The following is an 18,931-nucleotide window of genomic DNA, read 5'->3' as shown; positions in this document are numbered from 1 at the left end:
CCCGATCTATGGGGACGCACCGGGGGCTCAGGGCTGACTCGCCGCCTCCAGCCGACAGTTTTTAGTCCCTGCAATTCGTCCTCGCTATTAATTTCCCGCAGGCTGGACTGCTTAAACCCCGATAAAGCGCTTGGTCACGTTGAGGAGCGCTGCTCAAGGTCTGGCCTTCCCCAGTGAGAGCAGGAGGAAAGCCGAGTTACCGGCTCCCTCGCTCACTTCCCACCCTCTCCTCCGCTCCAGCACGTCCGCCCGATGCCAAGCCGAAGCCCTTGCTCGCCCGTTCGCCCGCTGATCCAGGGCTGCGGGGTGGCCTCTGTCCCTGCGCTGGCTTTGGGGTGAGCAGGAAGGCTTTTGGTGGGGTGCTGCCATGGGTGAGAACCAGGGGTCAGGGGGGATTTGGGGGTGCCGCGGCCTTACAGCCACGCTCGCCAGCCCGCAGCCGTGCCAGCGCCAAATGGGTTGGGGGGACGTAGCCGGGGAGATCCCGCTTCTGCCGGCCCTGTGCGCAATGAGCCGGTGGCAGCTCCCGGGGCGGCTTGGACGTCCCCTCCCGGCTGTCAGGGGGCTCCTCCGCACCGCTACCCGGCACCGCTACCCGGCACCGCTACCCGGCACCGCTACCCGGCACCGCTAACCAACTGGAACCGCTACCCGGCACCGCTACCCGGCACCGCTACCCGGCACCGCTACCCGGCACCGCTAACCAACTGGAACCGCCACCCACCACCACTACCTGGCATCGCTAACTGGAACCACTAACTGGAACCGCTACCCGGCACCGCTAACCAACTGGAACCGCTGACCGGCACCGCTAACTGGCACCACTACCCGGCACCGCTAACTGGCACCACTACCCGGCACTGCTACCCGGCACCACCGATGTCTGGCCCTGCCGTGTGTGTGCACCATCCGGAGCTGGGACCATCTTCGAAATCCTCGTGCCCTCTAGTGGGACCTTCCCTAACGACACGGCAGAGCGCGGCTGCCGGCTCTCGGCTCTGCCCGCCGTGGGGCCGGGGCTGGCGGCGTGGTCAGCGGCCGGCTGCGGGACCCTGGCCCGAGCCACACCGCTCCTCCGGCTGTGGAGGAGAGCCGAAGCAGCAATTAAACAGCGCTTTTAATGAGAAGCGTCCGCCTTCAAGCAGCAGAAGTCAGTGTCGGTTACTAATGGCGGCCCTGGGCCGGCGCGGGGTCCCCCGCAGTCCCCCGGGGAGCCCCGAGCCACACCCCCAGCCGGAGGCAGCTCCCGCCGCCCAGAAATCCGGCTTCGCAGCCCAAATGCTTCCCCTGAAGAAACCCGGAGAAATCCGCGGGGCCGGCTGTCCCCTCCGGGGAGCAGCCCCCCAGCTCCCCTCGCAGCCCCTCACCCCGGCGCTGGGGCGCGTCGCCTGGAGGCGCTGCTGACGGAGCCCGGCGTGCTCCGGCGGTGCACGGTGACGTACCAGAGGCAGACGAAGAGACCTGTGGGCGGGCGGCGACGCGGTCGCTACGGTGGGCGCACCGAGCCCCTGTGAGGGGCAGGAAGGCGACAAGAACCCCCCCCCCCGCTCCCAACCCACGGGGTGCCCGTCCCCCCGCGCCCCCCCGCGCCCCCCACCGACCTTGCAGGGAGTTGAGGACGGTGAAGAGGTAGAGCTGGGGGACGAGGAAGACGCCGAAGCGGAAGAAGGCCAGCCCCCAGGTGGTGCCCAGCAGGCAGGTGAGCCCCAGCACCGTCGCCCAGTCCTTCCTCGCCTGCCCCTTCTGCCGCCGGATCCTCCGCAGTACCGTCACCACCCTCCCCAGCACCAGTGTGTTGAAGAGCAGGATGAGGCCGGCGTAGCACAGGGTGGCGTAATGGGCCGGTGGGCTGGTGAGCCAGCACCTGGCAGAGGGGACTCCCTTGGGGACGAGGGCCAGCAGCCCCGAGAAGGAGCTGGATGGGGCGGGGGGCACGGCGGCAGGTGCCCCCAGGTATGGTGAGATGGAGGCGGGCAGCCGGCAGAGCTGGGCTTGCCAAAAAGGAGCACGCGGAAGGGCTACGGATGCCCGGCATGCCCAGGGGCGCGTGCCGCGCCTGGACTGCGTGCCGTGCCTGCGCAGTTCTGCCCGGGGAGCTGGCAGCCCCCTCCACTCACATGGTCGCGTTCCCGTAGCCTTCGGAGGTGCGGATGGCGTGGTAGCCGTACGTATCTCTCTTGAAGACAAAAACAACCACCACGGCCAGCACGGGCAGACCTGCGGGCCCGGGGACAGACGACGTGGGGCCGTGCCGGCACGGCCGTGCCGCAGGCAGGCAGCGCCGGGCAGGTGCCCACTCACCCCAAGCGAAGAGGCAGAGCTTGAGGAGGTAATGCTGGATGTAGACATTGTAGACCTTGACGAGGAGGAGGAGGAGGTGGAAGGCCTCAGCGGCCATCCACGCCAGGGCGCAGAGAAGGCCAGCGTGTAGCAGGGCAGCGGTGACCCGGCAGAGCTGCTCGGCGCCGGCGGCCAGCAGCGTGCTCAGCAGGAAGCCGCAGTTGAGCAGGAGCAGCGCGGCCAGGAGGTGCATGTGGATCCTGGTCGTGTCGTTCCTCAGCCGCTGCCTGCGAGAGCGGGGAGGGCACGGGGTGCTGGCGGGTGCCCGTGGGATGGCGCGGCACTGCGTGGCACGGCATGGCACGGCGGCGTGGCACGGCACGGTGAAGCATGGCATGGCACGGCGTGGCACAGAACGGTGCGGCACGGCACAATGTGGCATGCATGGCAGGGCATGGCATGGCTCTACCTGGAGAAGCAGCAGAGCAGGAGGGTGCAGAGGGTGGCGGCAGCCGAGAGGGAGCAGCCGACGGTGCTGATGTGGGTGAGCGATGCCAGCTGGGCCGGGCTCAGGGCGCCTGCCGGGAGCTGCCGGGAGACGGGAGGGAGGGGGTGAGCCGGGGCAGCACCCACCCACTGGGAAAGGGGGGGAGGGCTCCAAACCACCACTGTGGCCACCCTCTCCTGCAGGACACCCCCATACACCCTGTACCCCCAGACCTGCCTACACCCATACCTCCAGGGAGGAGGAAGAAGGATGGAGGGAAGGGGGAAGAAGGAAGCGGGAAGGAGGGAAATAGGGAAGGAGGAAGGAGAAAGGAGGATGGAAGATGGAGAACGATGGAAGGAGGGAAGAAGGAAGCGGGAAGGAGGAAGGAGAAAGGAGGAAGAGGGAACAAGGGAGAGGCAAGGTGGGCACAAGGGAAGGAGGAAAGAAGGAAGGAGGAAGGAGCATGGGGTAGGAGGAAGAAGGAAGGAAGAAGGGGGAATGAGGAAGGAGGCCTGCGGACCAGCAGGACGGCGAAGTAGGTGAGGTGGTCGCAGCGGCAGATAACGGTGCCCGCCCTGTGCGTGGTCTCACAGCCCTCCCTGCTCCAGCTGCCCGGGCTGCCCGCGCCTGCCGGAGATCCGCCGTCGGAGCGTGGCACCGCGGCCAGGGGACGGGGACGTCAAGGGGACGTCGAGCCCTGCCAGGGCTGCCCGGGAGGCAGACGGGCGATGCCTTTGGGGTGACACCGGGCTGGCGCTGCCCCCGTCCTGGCCACAGCCACGCTTACCGGCTCCAGGCTGCCAGAAGACACAGGTGGCATTGGAGGCATCCTGGGGGAATGGGGACAGAGGGGAAGAGCTGGGGACCCTCTCAGCTCCCCAGGGACCCCAGGAACCTCCTGGTCCCAATGCAAAGCGAGGACACTTTCTCTTTCCCCAATTCCAGGGGAAACGCCGGTGCCGGGGACCCCCCCCCAGCTCGCGCCCGCGGTGGAGTCCTGCTCACCAGCACCGTGTCGTGCCAGAACTGGATCTCCACGGGGTGGCTGAGCCCGGCCACGGGCCCGCTCTGCAGGAAGGCTCCCAGCACGTCGTCGTTCAGCACGGAGCTGTTGTGGGTGTCCTGCAAGAGTCGGGGTGCCGCGGGGAGAGTCCCGGGTCCCCAGGACATCCCGCCTGCCCTGAGCATCTCAGCGGGGGGCGGGGGGGGGGGGGGCTGATGGGGCGGGTGTGCTGCTGGCCGAGGATGCTCGGGGGGGTCCGTGCGAGGGCCCGTGGCTCACCTGGAAGAGGCAGGGGCTGTGGATGTAGATGCAGACAAGCTGTTGCTCCACTCCCTGTGCCTGGATGCCCTCCACGAGCTCTGCTGGGAAGCTCATGGCGTGCCTGAGCCTCCCGCCACCACCCGGCTTCGCATCCTGCGGGGGGGTGCGAGACGGGTCCGGCCAGCCCGTGCTCGGCTGCCCCGGGGAGGTCAGGGTGCTGCCCCGGCTGCCCCCCCCGGCACAGCCCCCCCAGTTACCGGCATGGCCCCGCAGCATCCCCTGGCCCCAGCGGCAGCTCCAGCTCTGCCGCGGTGCCTGCAGACCCGCAGATAGGGCAGCCACTCCCGTCTCGACGTCGGAGGCCCCCCAGCCCATCGCACACGGTGGGCCACAGGTGGGGGGGTCCATCACCCATGGGTGGGCACACCTGTCCCACTGGCCCCACCATGGGGCAAGCACGGAGCAGACGGCATCGCGCCGGGATGCTTTCCCAGTGGGATTTCGCACCTCGGTGGGGTCCCCGGACGGTCTCTGCTCCCAGGTCCCGAGCAGGGGCTCCCAGCTGGCAGGCAGGCACCCCTGCCTGCAAAACCTGCCTTGTCCTGCAGGAAGGGACCTCAGGCCGGAGCAGTCAGACCTCCCTGGCAGGGCAGCCCCATAACCGGGGAAAGTGCCAGAGTGCCGCCGCATGACCCCCTTGCACGGGGATGGTGAAGTTGCCCCGCGTGCCCCCCGCCTTCCCCTGTTTTCCCTCTCCCTTCTCACCACAGGGAGGTGGGGGCCAGGGCTTCCCTTTTCATAAATCAGAAAAGCTTCAGGATGGAAATCCTGGCTTTTGGCTGCAAACCCACGCCCCCGGCTTTAGAAGCCCCCAGGTTTACCCCAGGGATGGTGCTGGGGGCCAGCAGCCACGGCTGCCTGCGACACCCCGGCAGAGCCCCCCCTCAGGAGGCTTTGCCGGCGTAAAGCATCCTTGGAGGACGATGGAAACGCAGCGCGGGCCAGCATCAGCCACCCCAGCGTCCCCCGGCACCTCCCACCAGGGGTGGAGGGACAGAGCGGGGTACGGGCATCCCCTGGGAACAGCCCCAGACGTGTGGGGCGGGGGGACGACACCGACCCTCCTGCTGCTGAGGTTTAACCCTCTGAAGTGCTCGGTCATGAACTTGAACACGTAGGTTTCAATCCGGCTGCCCTTGAAGTTGTATGTCTCCCAGCGGGCCAGCGTCTCCTCCAGCCGGTTTAACCTGCGCGGGGAGGGTGTTCGGGGCAGGGGCCAGCAGGATCTGGCCCCTGCGGGTCTGGGGCTGGACCCGGGGGTCAGCGGGAGCCCACCTCTCCCTGGCGTGGCGGGCCCTGCCGCAGCCCTGCCGCAGCTCCTTCTCCAGCATGTCCACGTCGCTCGCCATCTCCGCCGGCGCTGCCAGAGCCGTTTCAGGAGCCGAGCCTCGGTGCGCAGCACCCTGCCCCGCTCCCCAGCCCCGAACGGCCCCGAAAGCCCCCAGCCCGATGCCGGGGCGGGGGATGTCCCTACCTTCAGCCCGCGGGACGCTGGCGGCAAGGCAGAGCACCAGGGCGGCGAGCGGCGGGGCGGGCATCGCCGGGGTCCTCTCCTGCAAAAGGCACCCAGGACCCGGGCAGCTCCCACAGCCCCCACCCATTTTCCCCAGGACCTCATCCCTTTCCCGCGCGCCGGGCGCAGGACGAGGACGGGGTCCCGGTGTCTCGCCCCCCGCCCCGCGGCAGCAAAGCTGCAGTCCGGAAGCCCCAAGCGGCCCGCGCCGGCAGCGGCCGCGAGTGCAGGGCGAGGAGGAAGGGGTTCGCCACAGCGACCGGGCATCCCTGCGGGGCAAGGCTTCCGCCTACCCCCCCCCCCCAACAGGAGCTCGCTGCCATCCCAGCCCGTGGCTGCAAAGCCCCGGCAAGGGGGCCGGCAGGGTCGCCGGCGTGCCCGACCGCGGTGCCGGGGCTTGCTGGCCCGGCACCGCGCTGGGGAGGAGGAAGAGTCCCCGGCGCAGGGTGGGGGGAAGGCAGCAAGATTTGCATCCGTTGCAACACCAAACCCGGCGCCGCTCGCAGCAACGCCCGCTGCGGTAACGCCGCCGGCACCAAAAGCAGCCGGGGGGGGGGCGAGTCCAGCGGCGCCCGGGCGCAACCCCGGGGCAGAAATGGCTGCAGTGGGCAGCGCGCTGGGCAGCTGCCGGCACAGGCTGCCCTCGGACCCCCAGCGAGGGACAACCACCGCGTCCCCTTTAGGATGTTTTGCTATAAATAACCCTTTTACTTCTCACCGACGTAACCCCCCCGCATCCCCAGGGCGCCCGATGCTTGGCCCGACCTCCCCTGCCGCCCGGCGCAGCCCCCCAATGCCGAACACCCTCCCTGCCACCACCGAGCCGGAGAGGGCATCGGTCCCTCGCTGCGCCCGCGGGCGTGGGTGTCACTTCTGGTGGGTCTTGCCTTCGGGGGGAGCAGCTCGGCACCCCGGCGAGCCCCCAGTGCCGCCCCGCATCCCCCCTCTACCTTGGGCACGGGGCAGCTCTCGGCGCGGCAGCACCACGGTGGGGTCGGCGGCTCGGGCTCTGCCTGCGCGGCGGCCGGGGCGGCAGAAAAGGAAGTGTTCGTATGCAGATGAGCAGATTAAATCAAGCGAGCTTTTAAATTTCCTTTCGTTACTCTTTTTCGCGGCCCGGTGAGGGACCGGGGCGGGGTGGGGGCATCCACGGCACCACCAAACCCCCAGGACATGGCAGACGGCTGAGATTCGGCGTGGCCCAAAGACAAGCTGCTCCCCAGGCGTGTCTGATACAATTAAGCTTCTGCCTCTAATGAGCTTCTCCACATCACCACTCAGCAGAAACCCCTGCTCCCCTGTGCGGAGCAGCCTGGCCTCGGCTGCAGCAGCACCGGCCCCACGGCGGCACTCACCGGGGCAGGAGCATCGCGACGGCACGGTTTGGTTAAGCGTGGGAAGTCGAGCCCGCGGGGCAGGAGGCTGGCTGGCCTGAGCAGGGATCTGCTGCTAGGACACAGGTGGAAAAGGAAAGAGTACGGACGTTGGGAGCAGGGCCAGGCGACACGGGAGGACTACGGAGATGCTCTTCACTGCTGTAGGGAGAAAATCCACGCGGCCAAAGCTCGATCAGCATTCAAGCTGGCCAGCGCTGCCAAGGAAAGCAAAAAGAGCTTTTAGAATATGTCAACGGCAAGAGGAGGATCAGAGATGACATCGGTTTGTTGCCTGACGAGGTCGGTCACCTCACAAATAGGGACGCAGACGAAGCGGAGATGTTTAATGCCGCCTTCACCTCCTTCCTTAACACCGATGATGGGCCCTGGGAGCCTGGCGCCGCGTCGGAAGAGCGTGGCTGGGGGAATGGCAAACTCCCAGCCGCCCCTGCCCGTGTTCGAGACGTGCTGCTCCAGCTGGATGCGCATGAGCCTGCGGGGCCTGATGGGGTTCATCCCAGGGTACCGAAAGAGCTGGCCGATGACATCGCGGGACTTCTCTCCATAGGTTTTCAACGGTCTTGTGAGTCTGGAGAGGTCCCAGTGGACTGGAAGCTGGCAAATGTCCCAGTTTTCAAGAAGGGTAAGAAGGAAGACCCTGGTAATTACAGGCCTGTCAGTCTCCCTTCAGTGCCTGGTAAAATTTTAATTATGGAGAAGGTTATTCTGGGAGCTACTGAAAAACACTTGAGAGACAACGCAGTCATTGGTCATAGCCACCATGGGTTGACCAGGGGAAAGTCCTGCTCAACCAGCTTAATTTCCTTTTATGACAAGGTCACCCATTGAGTTGACCAAGGGAAGCCAGTGGATGTAGTTTTGGATTTTAGCAAAAGCTTTTGGTACTGTCTCTCACAGTATCCTCCTGGACAAACTGCCCAGCACACGGCTAGACAAGTCCATCATACATTGGGTGAGAAATTGGCTTGCGGGTCGGGCTCAAAGGGTTACAGTAGATGGGGTCACATCAGGCTGGCGGCCAGTCACCGGTGGAGTTCCCTAGGGCTCGCTTTTAGGGCCAGGGCTCTTCAATGTTTTTATAAATGATCCGGACACAGGAGTCAACTGCACATTAGGTTTGCCGACAATGCTACACTAGGAGGAGCTGTGGACTCCTTCAAGGCTTGAGAGGCCTTACAGAGAGATCTGGGCAGACTAGAGCGTGGGGCAATCGCCAACCGTGTGAAATTCAAGAAGAGCAGGTGCCAGATTCTCCAGCTGGGATGGGGTAATCCTCGTTGTACATACAAATTGGGGGGCGAGAGGCTGGAGAGCAGCCCCACGGAAAGAGATCTGGGGGTTTGGGTTGATGGCAAGTTGAATAGGAGTCAACAGGGAGCCCCGGCGGTCAAAAGGACCAACTGTGTCCTGGGCTGCGTCAAGCACGGCATTGTGTGGTTGAGGGAGGTTGTTGTCCCACTCTACGCTGCATCGGTGTGGCCCCTCCTCGAGTCCTGTGTGCCGTTTTGGGCGCCTCAGTATACAAAGGACATGAAACTATGTGACCGGGTCCAGAGGAGGGCGACCAAGATGGTGAAAGGCCTCAAGGGCAAGACTTACGATGAGCGGCTGAGGTCGCTTGGCTTGTTCAGCTTGGAGAAGAGAAGGCTGAGGGTTGACCTCATCGCTAACGGGTGACCTCATCGCTGAGGGGTGACCTCATCGCAGTCTACAGCTTCCTCCAAGGGGGGCAGCGGAGAGGAAAGTACTGATGTCCCCTCTCTGGTCACCAGCAACAGGACACGAGGGAACGGAATGAAGCTGCGCCAGGGAAAGTTCAGACTGGACGTTAGGAAAAGGTTCTTCACCTGGAACAGGCTCCCGGGGGCAGTGGTCACGGCACCAAGCCTGTCAGAGTCCAAGGAGTGTCTGGATGACACTCTTAGTCATATGGTTCGGTTTTGGGTGGTCCTGCGAGGCGCAGGGAGTTGGGCTCGATGATCCTTATGGGCTCCTTCCAACTTGCGATCTTCTACGATGATCCATGATACTACAGTTTGATGCCACCGCCAGAACGGAGCCAGCATCCTCCGCACCGCGCCCAGCTGTGATGGCACAGCTCCACAGTGATGCCAGCCGGCCCAGCCAATGGAAAAAAGGTCTTTTATTTTCCCCAAAATGGTTAGTTTTGCCCCAAAATGCTTCACCTTGTGCTCCAGGGGCTGCTGGGTCCAGCTGCAGGTACGTGGCCACATGGGGACCAGGGATGACTAAGCCACATCGGTGCCTGCCACAGGGCAGCAGTACCATCCTGTGCTCTCCCGACACCTGCAGCCACTCATGCAACGAGTCTCCAGGTCTCAGTTCACAGTGTGGGGCAACCGTCTGCCTGCGTCCGAATACAGGAACCCTTTGGGCACCCTGGGGCAGGCTGGAAACCCAGAGCTGGGGGAGAAGGGTGCCAGGAGGATGGTCCCTGGACCACAGAGACGGGTCACTGTCCACGTCCCCGGGTGCCGTGCCCTGGGCCAAGGAGGTTTGATTTTTGTAGGGACAAAACCCCACAGATCCCAGGATGCTGCAGCGCATTCTCGCACTTGCCGATGTCACCAAGATGCTCACGTCCAAGCAAACAATAAAGACACGCTTGGAAAAAACCTTTGTTGGCTTCCAAAGCCCCGTTTTGGTGCCGGGAGCGGGTTAAAGCCCCAATTCGCCAGCACGCACCGGCAGCTCTGGCCAAAACCGCCTGCAAAATGGCTTTACCGGCTGCAAGCGAAGCTGCTGGTTTGGGCTTCCCCAGTGCAAAACGCTGGGATAGGGGCGTGGGAGAGCAAAGCATCCCCCGCCTCCAGCTTTTTGGGGTTGTTTCCAGTGGAAAAATACCGGGCTCGGAGCGAACACGCATGGGCATTTGCAGTTTTGCTTTAATTTGATATATCTTTCCCTGCTTTGCTTGATGCTGGGGGAGAAAAGGGTGCCGGTGTTCCGTGGCATCGTCTCCCTGTCCCATGGGAAACAAATCCTCTTGGCTGCTCCTATTTCCCATTTTTTTTGGCTGAAAAGCGCCCAGCAAAGGGAAAAATATTGGGGGGAAAATGGTGATTTGGGGCTTTGCTGCTTGGTCGGGAGCAGGAGGGAGGCAGCACCGGGATGTGCGGCGATGCAGGGACAGTGCTGCGTGACCCTCCAGGACCCGCTCACCTCCTTGGGTGGGGATGTCCTGTGTGTCCCCCCGGGTCCCCTCCCAAGCCCCAGCCTCCAACTCAGGGATGTGGAGCAGAGCAATGCCAATCCTGCAGGAGCAGCCAGAGCCGCAGGGAAGGAGCGTCAGGCCCGCTCTGGCGGCCGGCACCAGCCCCCGGCACCGCAGCTCCAGCAGCACCCGAACGCCGCGGAGGCCCAGGCTGGAAGGAAGCCGGGGGCCAAGCTGACGTCTGGCAGCCGCAGCCCCACGCGCCCACGTGTGAACGCAACCTCCCGCGGGCGAGCACGGGGGCGCAACGCGCCGGCGCGCGAGCACGGGCGTGGACAGCCGGTGCAAGCGCTTGCGACGCGGCCGCGCGGGCTTCGCTGTGCACGCACGCCTCGACGCGGGTGCTTGCGCGGGACATGCTGGCAACACCCACGAGGAAGCTCGCGCGTGGGCAAACACCCACCTGCGCGCGTGGGCTAGCATGCCGGCGTGCACCCACGCGTGTGCACCGCTGTGCGAGGCCACCCACGCGCAAGCACCCCCGTGAAGCCCCCACGAGCATAACCGCGTGGCAACCCACGCGTGCAAGCACGCGCACATGAGCAAGGCCCCCCACCCCGCGCCGAAAGCAGCGTGGAAGCCCCCACCGAGGCAGGACACGCACCCGCGGCCACGGGCTGGGCTCCGGCCGCGCCGCGCGCGGCGGGACCGGCCCCCCCGGGCGCGGGCGGGGGGCGGGAGCGGCGCGGGGGGGGGAGGAGGAGGGGGAGGAGGAGGAGACTCGGCCGGCAGCGCCCCGGCCCGCGCGGGCGGCCCGCACCGGCGCCGCGCCGACACCGGTGAGGAGCGGGCCGGGCCGGCGGGCGGGCGGGACGCGGCTCCCGGCGGCGCCGGCGCGACGGGAAACTTGCGGGAAACTTTGGCGGGGGGGCGGCCGCGCCGCGCCGCGCCGGGCCGGGCCGTGCCGGGCCGCACCGCACCGAGCGGCGCCGGGCGGTCCCGGGCCGCGCCGGGCGGTCCCGGCCGCACCGGACCGGGCCGGGCGGGGCGGGGCGGGCGCGGAGGAATGCGGCGGCTCCCGCGGGCCGGGGCGCGTCACCGCCGGCGGCGGAGTGGCGGCGCCCGCGGCCAATGGGGAGGCGCGGGGCGCGGGCGGTTCCGCCCCCGCCGGGAGCGCGGGACGGCCGGCGGGCGGCGCGGGCGGGGGCGGGGAGCGCGGGCGGGGGCGGCGTGGTGGGTGCCGCGATCCACGCGCGCTCCGGCGGGCGCCGCACGGGTGCCGGTGCTCCACGCGTGCTCTTCGTGGGTGGTCCAGGGATGCCCGGGATCCCACGGGTGGTGCAGGGGTGTTGCCCGTGCTCCGTCTGCGCTCCCGTGGGCCTTGCTCGGGTGCCAGCGCGCCCGTGGGCCTCGCACCGCAGCCGGGGCTCCGCCGCTGCAGGATCCCACCGGGACGTGGATTTCCTCCCCGGGGCAGCCGCCCGCAAGGAGGCCAAGGCTCCCCTCCGCCTTTTTACCAAAACTTCACCGTTTCAGCAAATACCACCGGAGAAATTAATCCTTTCCCCCGCGCAAAGCACGTAATTGCCGCCGGCCGACGCTCCCGCTGCTCCGGCACCGGCTCTCGCGGCCTGGCCGGATTTGGCGGTGGGTCCGGGCTGCAGCGTCCCAAAAACCTGCCGGGAAGCTGCGGGCTGGCCGCGGCCGGACTCTGTACTTATCCCATTATGGCGCGTGGCAGCCTCCCATTAAGGTTTTCCTGGGGCGGTTTGCCCGCCTGGCCGAGCCGGGATGTGAGATCCCTGCTGGGACGTAGGCGCTCGGCCCCGGCCCTTCGTTGTGGTGGCACCGGCGAGCGGTCCGGCCGCCTCGGCGCACATCCTGCCGCCACGCTGGTTCGGCAGCTCCGGCTCTTCTTCCGGAGCTGTTCCTGCCTCGTTGGCGCCGGATCCGGGCTTTAACCCTCGCTGGAGCCGTCGGGGTGCAGCCTGGTCCCCCCACCATAGCACAGGGGGCATGGTCTCGGAGGCTTGCGGATGATGTCATCCGGATGACCTCATGTGGATGACGTCATCCAGATAATATGTAGACGTCGTTTCCTCCAGTGGCTGGTGCCTGCTGCAGTGCCGAGCTGGGAGAAGGTGCCGGTGGCCGGGCAGAGGGTCCTCACTGGGGACCGGGCTGGGGCCATGTCCGGGGACCTCGCCGGGGTCCTCAGTGGGGACCCTGCCGGGGTCCTTGCCCGGGACCTCACTGGGGCCTTCGCTGGGGCCACCACTCGGCTCCTTGCCGGGGTGGTCACCGGGGACCTCTCTGGGGTCACCATTAGGGACCCGGCGGGAGACGTCCCCGGAATCCTCACCGGGGACCCGACCAGGGACCTCATCGCTCCGTGCGCCGCCCCCCAACACCAGGGGCCGTCGCTCTCCCCCGCTTCCCGCCAGCCACCTCCTGCACCCCCCCGGGACCCCCTGACCCCTCCTCTCTCCCCCAGGTCCCCGGGCGCAGGTGCCGCCCCGACGGCGACGGCCATGCCCTAGGGGAGACCCGCCATGAGCCAAAGCGGGGCCTCGCGCCTGGCCGGCTCCCCGCCGCTGCCGGGGGGCTCGCTGCTGGCCCTGCTGGCCCCCGAGCCCTCCCCGTCCCCCCAAGCGGGACGCCCTCGCCCGGCCCCCCGCCGGCGTTGCTGGAAGGGGACTGGGAAGGGCGGGAGGAGCTGCGGCTGCGGGAGCTGGAGGAGGCGCGGGCGCGGGCGGCCCAGATGGAGAAGACGATGCGATGGTGGTCGGACTGCACGGCCAACTGGCGGGAGAAATGGAGCAAGGTGCGGGCCGAGCGCAACCGGGCCCGCGAGGAGGTGCGGCAGCTGCGGCACCGCCTGGAGGCCCTCACCAAGGAGCTGGCCGGGCTGCGCCGCGACCGCGACCGCGACCGGCCGGAGGAGCGCCCGCCGACCGCCCGAGCCCCGGCACGGCTTCATGGCCAGCCCGACGCGGACGGGGCGGAGGGAGAGCCCGACCCCGAGCGGGAGCCCGTGCGGGACGTGGGGGCCGAGGCGCCCCAAAAGGCCAAGGTGAGGGGTGGGGGGACTCCTCAGCCCCGGCAGCTGGCCCCCCAAACCACCACTGCCACAGAGGTGGGCAGCGTGGGAGGGGCAGACCCCCCTCGGAGCGGCCTTTTGGGGGTCACACCCCTCTCGGAGCAGTACAGGGGGGTCAGACCCCTCGGAGCAGCACGGAGGGGGGTCCAGGACCCCCATAGCCCGGCAGGGCCGGTGGCATCTCCCAGCGCCGGCTTGGCCGCCAGCGTGGTCTGTGGTGGTCCGGCAGAGGTCTGTGCCGAAGGGAGGAGGAAGGAGGGGACACCAGAGCCGCCCCGGGGGTGCTCCCGGCTCTTGCGGCCGTCCCCTCACTGCTGCCATCGGCTCTGTCACCACACAGAAGTCACCGCTCGGGGGGCCGTGCCGGGCCGGGCCGGGTCAGTCCACCTGACGACGCAGCTGCTCAGCAGCAAATCTGAGTCCGCAGCCGCCCCCGCTTGGTCCCCGGGGATGTCCCGTCCCCGGAAGACCCCTCGGCTCATGTACCGCGCGCTTCGCAGAGCCTCTGCTAGGAGATCGCCCACGTGGCGGTCGCGGCGGGGTCGGTGTAATAAGTCGGCGTTATCCCAAATTTCCAGCAAGGCGGGGAGCCGGCAGCAGGGGCGTGGTGGCGTATGGGAGCCCCCCCCCCGGAGGTCGGGTCCCTCTCCGTCAGCCTCGGGGGGTCCCCGGGGACCGGAGGGAGGGATGCTCTTGGTTATGGGGTGAAGGCTGGGTGCTGTGGGGGGTGGGGGAGCCGGGGCTGCCCCCTCACCCGTGGGTGACTGACTCCCTGTCCCCTGTGCTGGGCCACCCACCGCGCCGCAGGAGCTGGAGCTGATGGAAAACATCTTGACGGGCAAGCAGGAGGAGAGCTGGGAGCAGCGGGGCCCCCGGGCCTCCTTCGCCCGCCAGGAACGGAGCCGCCTGCTCTGGGAAGACGTCAGCGTCGTGGAGGAGGATGCCACCAAAGTCACCGCCCTGAAGCTGAGGCTGGACGAGTCCCAAAAAGTGCTGCTCAAGGAGCGGGAGTGAGTGCTCGGGGCGTCATCCCTGCGGGGCGCCAGCCCAGCCCGGTCCCCGACCGGGATGGGACCTTCCGTGGGGTCCCGTCGACTGTCGCCGGCGTTGCCTCTCCCCAGGGACAAGCTGGCGCTCGGCAAGAACATCGAGAAGCTGGAGGGCGAGCTCAGCCAGTGGAAGATCAAGTACGAGGAGCTCAACAAGAGCAAGCAGGAGGTGATGAAGCAGGTGAGCGAGGTGCCTGGGGTGCCCCGGGGGGTGGCCTGTCCTGCTGGGTTACGTGATGACCCACAGCCACCCCCCCAACTCCAGGGTGCTCGTTAAGGGTCTTAATTTAGTGCCGTTGAGCCAGCTGGTCCCTCTGCAGAGGTTGGGCGGATGGGTGCGGGCAGGGCTTGGGTGGCGTGAGGTGGGTGCTCGCTGCCCGCCTTGGGTGCTGTGTCGTCCCCCCCCAGCTCAACATCCTGAAGGAGATCCACCAGGACGAGCTGGGGCGCATCTCTGAGGACCTGGAGGACGAGCTGGGTGCTCGCTCCAGCATGGACAAGAAGCTGGCCGAGCTGCGCGCAGAGGTGAGGCCGAACCCCGGCGCGGGGGGGCGAAGGGAGCGGCGAGGGGAGGGGGTCCCCGCTGCCCCCCTGTGTCCCCGTCCCAGATGGAGCGGCTGCAGGCGGAGAACGCGGCCGAGTGGGGCCGGCGGGAGCGGCTGGAGACGGAGAAGCTCAACCTGGAGCGGGAGAACAAGAAGCTGCGGGCGCAGATCGAGGACCTGGAGGAGGTGCTGGCTCGCAAGCGGCGCCAGACGGCCAGCGCCCTGGACACCGACCTCAAAACCATCCAGGCCGAGCTCTTCGAGAAGAACAAGGTGCCATGCGGGGGGTCCTGTCCCCTGCCACCCCCTCCCGGGGTGACCCTGTCACTTCAAGCAGTGACTCGGCGTCCCCCAGCACCTCCTCAAGCCCCAACTCTGCCACCGCCCTTCATCTGGGGGGGTGGGTGGTGGTGACCCTCTCCTTGCTCTGTCGGCTCCTCCATCGAGGGGTGGTGGGAAGGGTCCCTGGGGAGGACGAAGGGGGCACCCGGCAGTGGGGGTGGCTCTCGCCCGCTCAGCCCCCCCCGCCCCGTGCCCGCCGCAGGAGCTGGCCGACCTGAAGCACATCCACGCCAAGCTGAAGAAGCAGTACCAGGAGAAGATGGCCGAGCTGGCCCACGCCAACCGCCGCGTGGAGCAGCACGAGGGCGAGGTGAAGAAGCTGCGCCTGAGGGTGGAGGAGCTGAAGAAGGAGCTGGCCCAAGCCGAGGACGAGGTGGGGAAGCTCGTGCTGGTGGGAGGGGGTCGGGGCAGGCGGCTCCGCTCCCTCCGCGGCCACCAACAGCCCCGTCCCCACCCCGTCCCGCAGCTGGACGAGGCCCACAACCAGACGCGGAAGCTGCAGCGGTCGCTGGACGAGCAGACGGAGCAGAGCGAGAGCTTCCAGGTGCAGCTGGAGCACCTGCAGTCCCGGTGAGCGGGGGGGCTGGGGGGGGCCGTAGTGGGCACCAGCGAGGACCCACGGGTGGGACGACGTCCTTGCCGCCACGCCTCAGCCGGCATCTGCCCGGTTGAACCCGGGGCTGAGCACGGCCAAAGTGCTTCCCGCGTCCTTGGAGCCGCCCTTGGAGCAGCCTTCGCCCCGCCGCGGGCTGCATCGCATTTACCTCCCGGTTAAACCAGCACAAGGCTGCCTACAGACCAGTATAGCCCAGTTTCACGCAGCTCGGGGCTCACCCGCCGGTACCCAGGGATGCTCTGAGCATCCCACGGCCGTTCGGGGAGGCGGGAGGTGGCTTTTATTGTCCTTAAAAACTTCCCCTGGCCTCGCTTCGCCTCTCCGGCAGTAAAGAGCCGAAATGGCCGTGGGAGATCGATGCCGTGTCTCCGAGAGGCACCTGGGGGGGTTGTGTGTATAATCTCCTTTTATTTTATTGGGACATCATTAAATCATGGAGGGATAATGGAGGCTTCACCTTCCCCCCCCCACTCCATCCTCCCTGCGCGCTCGTCCTTAAATAATTCATGCTTTCCAGTAAAACGCAGCAAACTGGTCAGATCCGACCGGGTCGTGGGCCTTTTGATTTCAAATTTCCTTCATAAATTTTTATTGAGGAATTTTAACACGAGGACGAGCGAGGAGCTAAAACCACCGCAGGCTGCCGGGAGCGGGGACTCTTGGGGTTTTTTTGGGGGGGGGGAGCCCTGTTTTAGGGGGATGACGACTCCCTGCTCGGCGGGGTCGGAGGTGCCCGGCGTGGCGGTGCCCAGCCCCGGGGGTTTAGCCAGCGCCGCGCTTGTGCCGAGCGTCATCCAGGGCTCCCGGCCCCGCGCCGGAGGGTCAGCCGGGGGCCGGGGGGGGCAGGGACTGATCCTGCCCCCAGAGCTTGGTGGGAGCCACAGAATTGGGGTCCCACCAGGATGCAGCTGTGCCGTAGGGGTGCAGGGGGACGGCGGCTTCGGCGTCCCCCCCGGGGCTGCGCCCCGCCGCCCCCCACCCCGGCAGCTCTCCCTCGGCAGGCTGCGGCGGCAGCAGAGCACCCCGCTTTTCGGCAAGATGCGCAGCGCCCGCTTCGGCCCCGACGATGCCGGGGACGGCACCAGCGACCCTGATGAGGACGAGGACCTGCAGATCCAGGTGCCCTAGAGCCCAGGGCCAGGTGCCACCGCCGCGGGGACGTCCTCTGCCCGCAAGTGCCTGTCGCTGCAGGGCCTGGCCGTGCGGTGACACTCGTATAGATGGGGAAACTGAGGCACGGAGCAGCGGGGAGGAATTTGCCTGGGGATGCTCCAAACCCGCTGCCGCTCGGACAGTATCTGATGCCCCTCGGCCACTGGCATCTCCTGGGACGCAGATGTGGCCACCAAAGCCAGCATTGCCCGCGCAGCACGGGAGGAGGAAGCGCAGGGCAGAGAGGGGCACTGAGCCCTGCAACCAGCCGCCCTCCTCCCCACATTTTTATATATATATATTATATATATATATTTGTATATGATTTTTTTATTATAAATACAGAGCCCGGAGGGGCCCAGGCTCCAGTGGTGGCTTGGGCTGCTGCTCTGTCCCCAGGCAGGAGCGAGGATGGAGGAGACGGGGTGGGGGGACAGCGTGGGGGAGGCACGGCGTTTCTCCGCAAGCCCCACACGGGGCTGGATGTGTGGCTGCTGGCGTCGCCCCGCTGCCGTGGCTGCCCCCACGCCTGGGGACGCGCCCGGCTCATGGGTAAAGCGAGAAGCGGGGGCTGTGGGTGGCAGGTAACGCTCGTGGCCGTAGAGGTACCTGTGTCTGCTCACCTGTGGGTGCCCCGGGGAGGGGCAGGGGTGCTCCCCCGTGGGTGCTGACCACCTAGACCCCTGTAGCCCAGCCCCTGCAGAGCGAGGCCTCGCAGGGCATTGGAGGACCTCAGACACAACCTTATTAAAAATTAATATTTCAGTGAGCTAATCCCCTCCTCTGCCTTTTAATTGATTGGCTAAAAGCACGGCTCTTTGCTGCTCGCGGGGTTTTTTTAATGTCCTTTTATTTCCAGCAATTACTCATTTTTTTTATGGCCCAACAAATGAGGCTGTGGGGGTGGAGTTGCCTGCAGGTGGTTTTGGTGGGGGCCCTGAAAAGTAGAGTTTTTGGGGGGCACAGAAGGGAGGGACGAGGACGAGGAGACGGCTGTCTGAGCCTAGGGACAGCCCGTGACAGCAGCTCGGTGAAAGACTGCCGCCGCCCGTCTGTCTCTGTTGGGCGTTCACTCTGAAGCCTAATGATGTGCAGGCAGGAAGCCGCTTCCAAGGGCGGCCGGTGGTGGCTCGGGCTGGGCTGGGCTGGGCCGGGCCCGGAGGGACGGAGGAGGCAGCCCGGGGTGGAGGGTGGAGGGGGGGCCGGGACCGGGGGCGGGGCCTGGAGGGGCGTGGTCAGGGCGGGGCCGGGGCGGGCGGGGCCGCGCGGCTCCAGGGCTCGCAGCGACGAGGAGCCGGACGCCGGAGCCGCCGCCTGCAGCGGGGGGGGGCGGGTAAGGCCGGAGGGGGGAATACGGCGGGGGACCGGCTGCGGGGGGGCCCGGCCGGGGGGTGACAGCGCGGGGAGGGACGGTGCCGGCGTGATGGACGGGTCAGGGGTGCCCGGGTTTGGGGGTGTCCGAGGTGACAGATCGGGGCGTGGGGCAGGAGGTGCCTCCCCCCAGCACCTCTGAATTCCCTTGTGGTGCTCCTGTGCCTGGGGTGGGAGTGATGGGGGGGACGTTGCCCTCCGAGGCGAGCGCTGGCCCCAGTCCCTCCCGGGACAGCGGAGGGTCCCTAGGGTGCTGTCCCAGCTCCCATCGCCCCCCTCCCGGGTCCCAACGGACCGGGCTCGGGGGTCCCAGGCTCTCGGGGGGGACAGAAGCCACCCCGGTGGTACCCGGGCAGGCTGTGGCAGTGGTTGCGGTGGCTGGAGGGGGACCCAATGGGACATCCCCTGAAGGGGCTGGATCTCCATGGATGCCGGGGCTCCGGGGATCAGGGCGTCCCCGGCACGGAGCGGTCTGTCTCCCCACTGCTCCCCTTGTCCCTGGGGAAGGCCCCGTCCCCTTTCCCACGTTACTGCCTTCCGTAGGGGATTTTGTCTCCAGCCCCGGGCGATAGAACCA

General features: G+C 67.3%; 2 protein-coding genes across 2 annotated transcripts; one reads left to right on the top strand and one right to left on the bottom strand.

Moving 5' to 3' along the window:
• Positions 1 to 297: 297 nt before the first annotated feature.
• On the bottom strand, positions 298 to 5,443 carry ADGRG5 (adhesion G protein-coupled receptor G5; the record flags this gene model as incomplete). Its single annotated transcript, XM_082005627.1, has 11 exons — positions 298 to 1,461; positions 1,602 to 1,864; positions 2,118 to 2,217; positions 2,302 to 2,567; positions 2,750 to 3,024; positions 3,291 to 3,397; positions 3,558 to 3,600; positions 3,776 to 3,892; positions 4,053 to 4,187; positions 5,155 to 5,281; positions 5,370 to 5,443. The coding sequence occupies 11 exons, from the start codon at positions 5,441 to 5,443 to the stop codon at positions 1,364 to 1,366; spliced, it is 1,605 nt and encodes a 534-aa protein (XP_081861753.1). The 3' UTR covers positions 298 to 1,363.
• A 7,155-nt stretch (positions 5,444 to 12,598) lies between these two features.
• Positions 12,599 to 16,959, top strand: CCDC102A (coiled-coil domain containing 102A; the record flags this gene model as incomplete). Its single annotated transcript, XM_082005464.1, is given in 9 exon segments — positions 12,599 to 12,815; positions 12,818 to 13,252; positions 14,087 to 14,289; positions 14,401 to 14,509; positions 14,737 to 14,853; positions 14,937 to 15,146; positions 15,418 to 15,588; positions 15,682 to 15,785; positions 16,833 to 16,959. Coding segments are annotated over 9 exon segments (1,560 nt in total). The 5' UTR covers positions 12,599 to 12,731.
• Between the last annotated feature and the right edge of the window lie 1,972 nt (positions 16,960 to 18,931).

Source organism: Phaethon aethereus (genome assembly GCF_964289735.1).
Source record: "Phaethon aethereus genome assembly, chromosome: 13".
NCBI classification, from domain to species: Eukaryota; Metazoa; Chordata; class Aves; order Phaethontiformes; family Phaethontidae; genus Phaethon; species Phaethon aethereus.
This window is presented reverse-complemented; position numbering and strand designations above follow the sequence as displayed.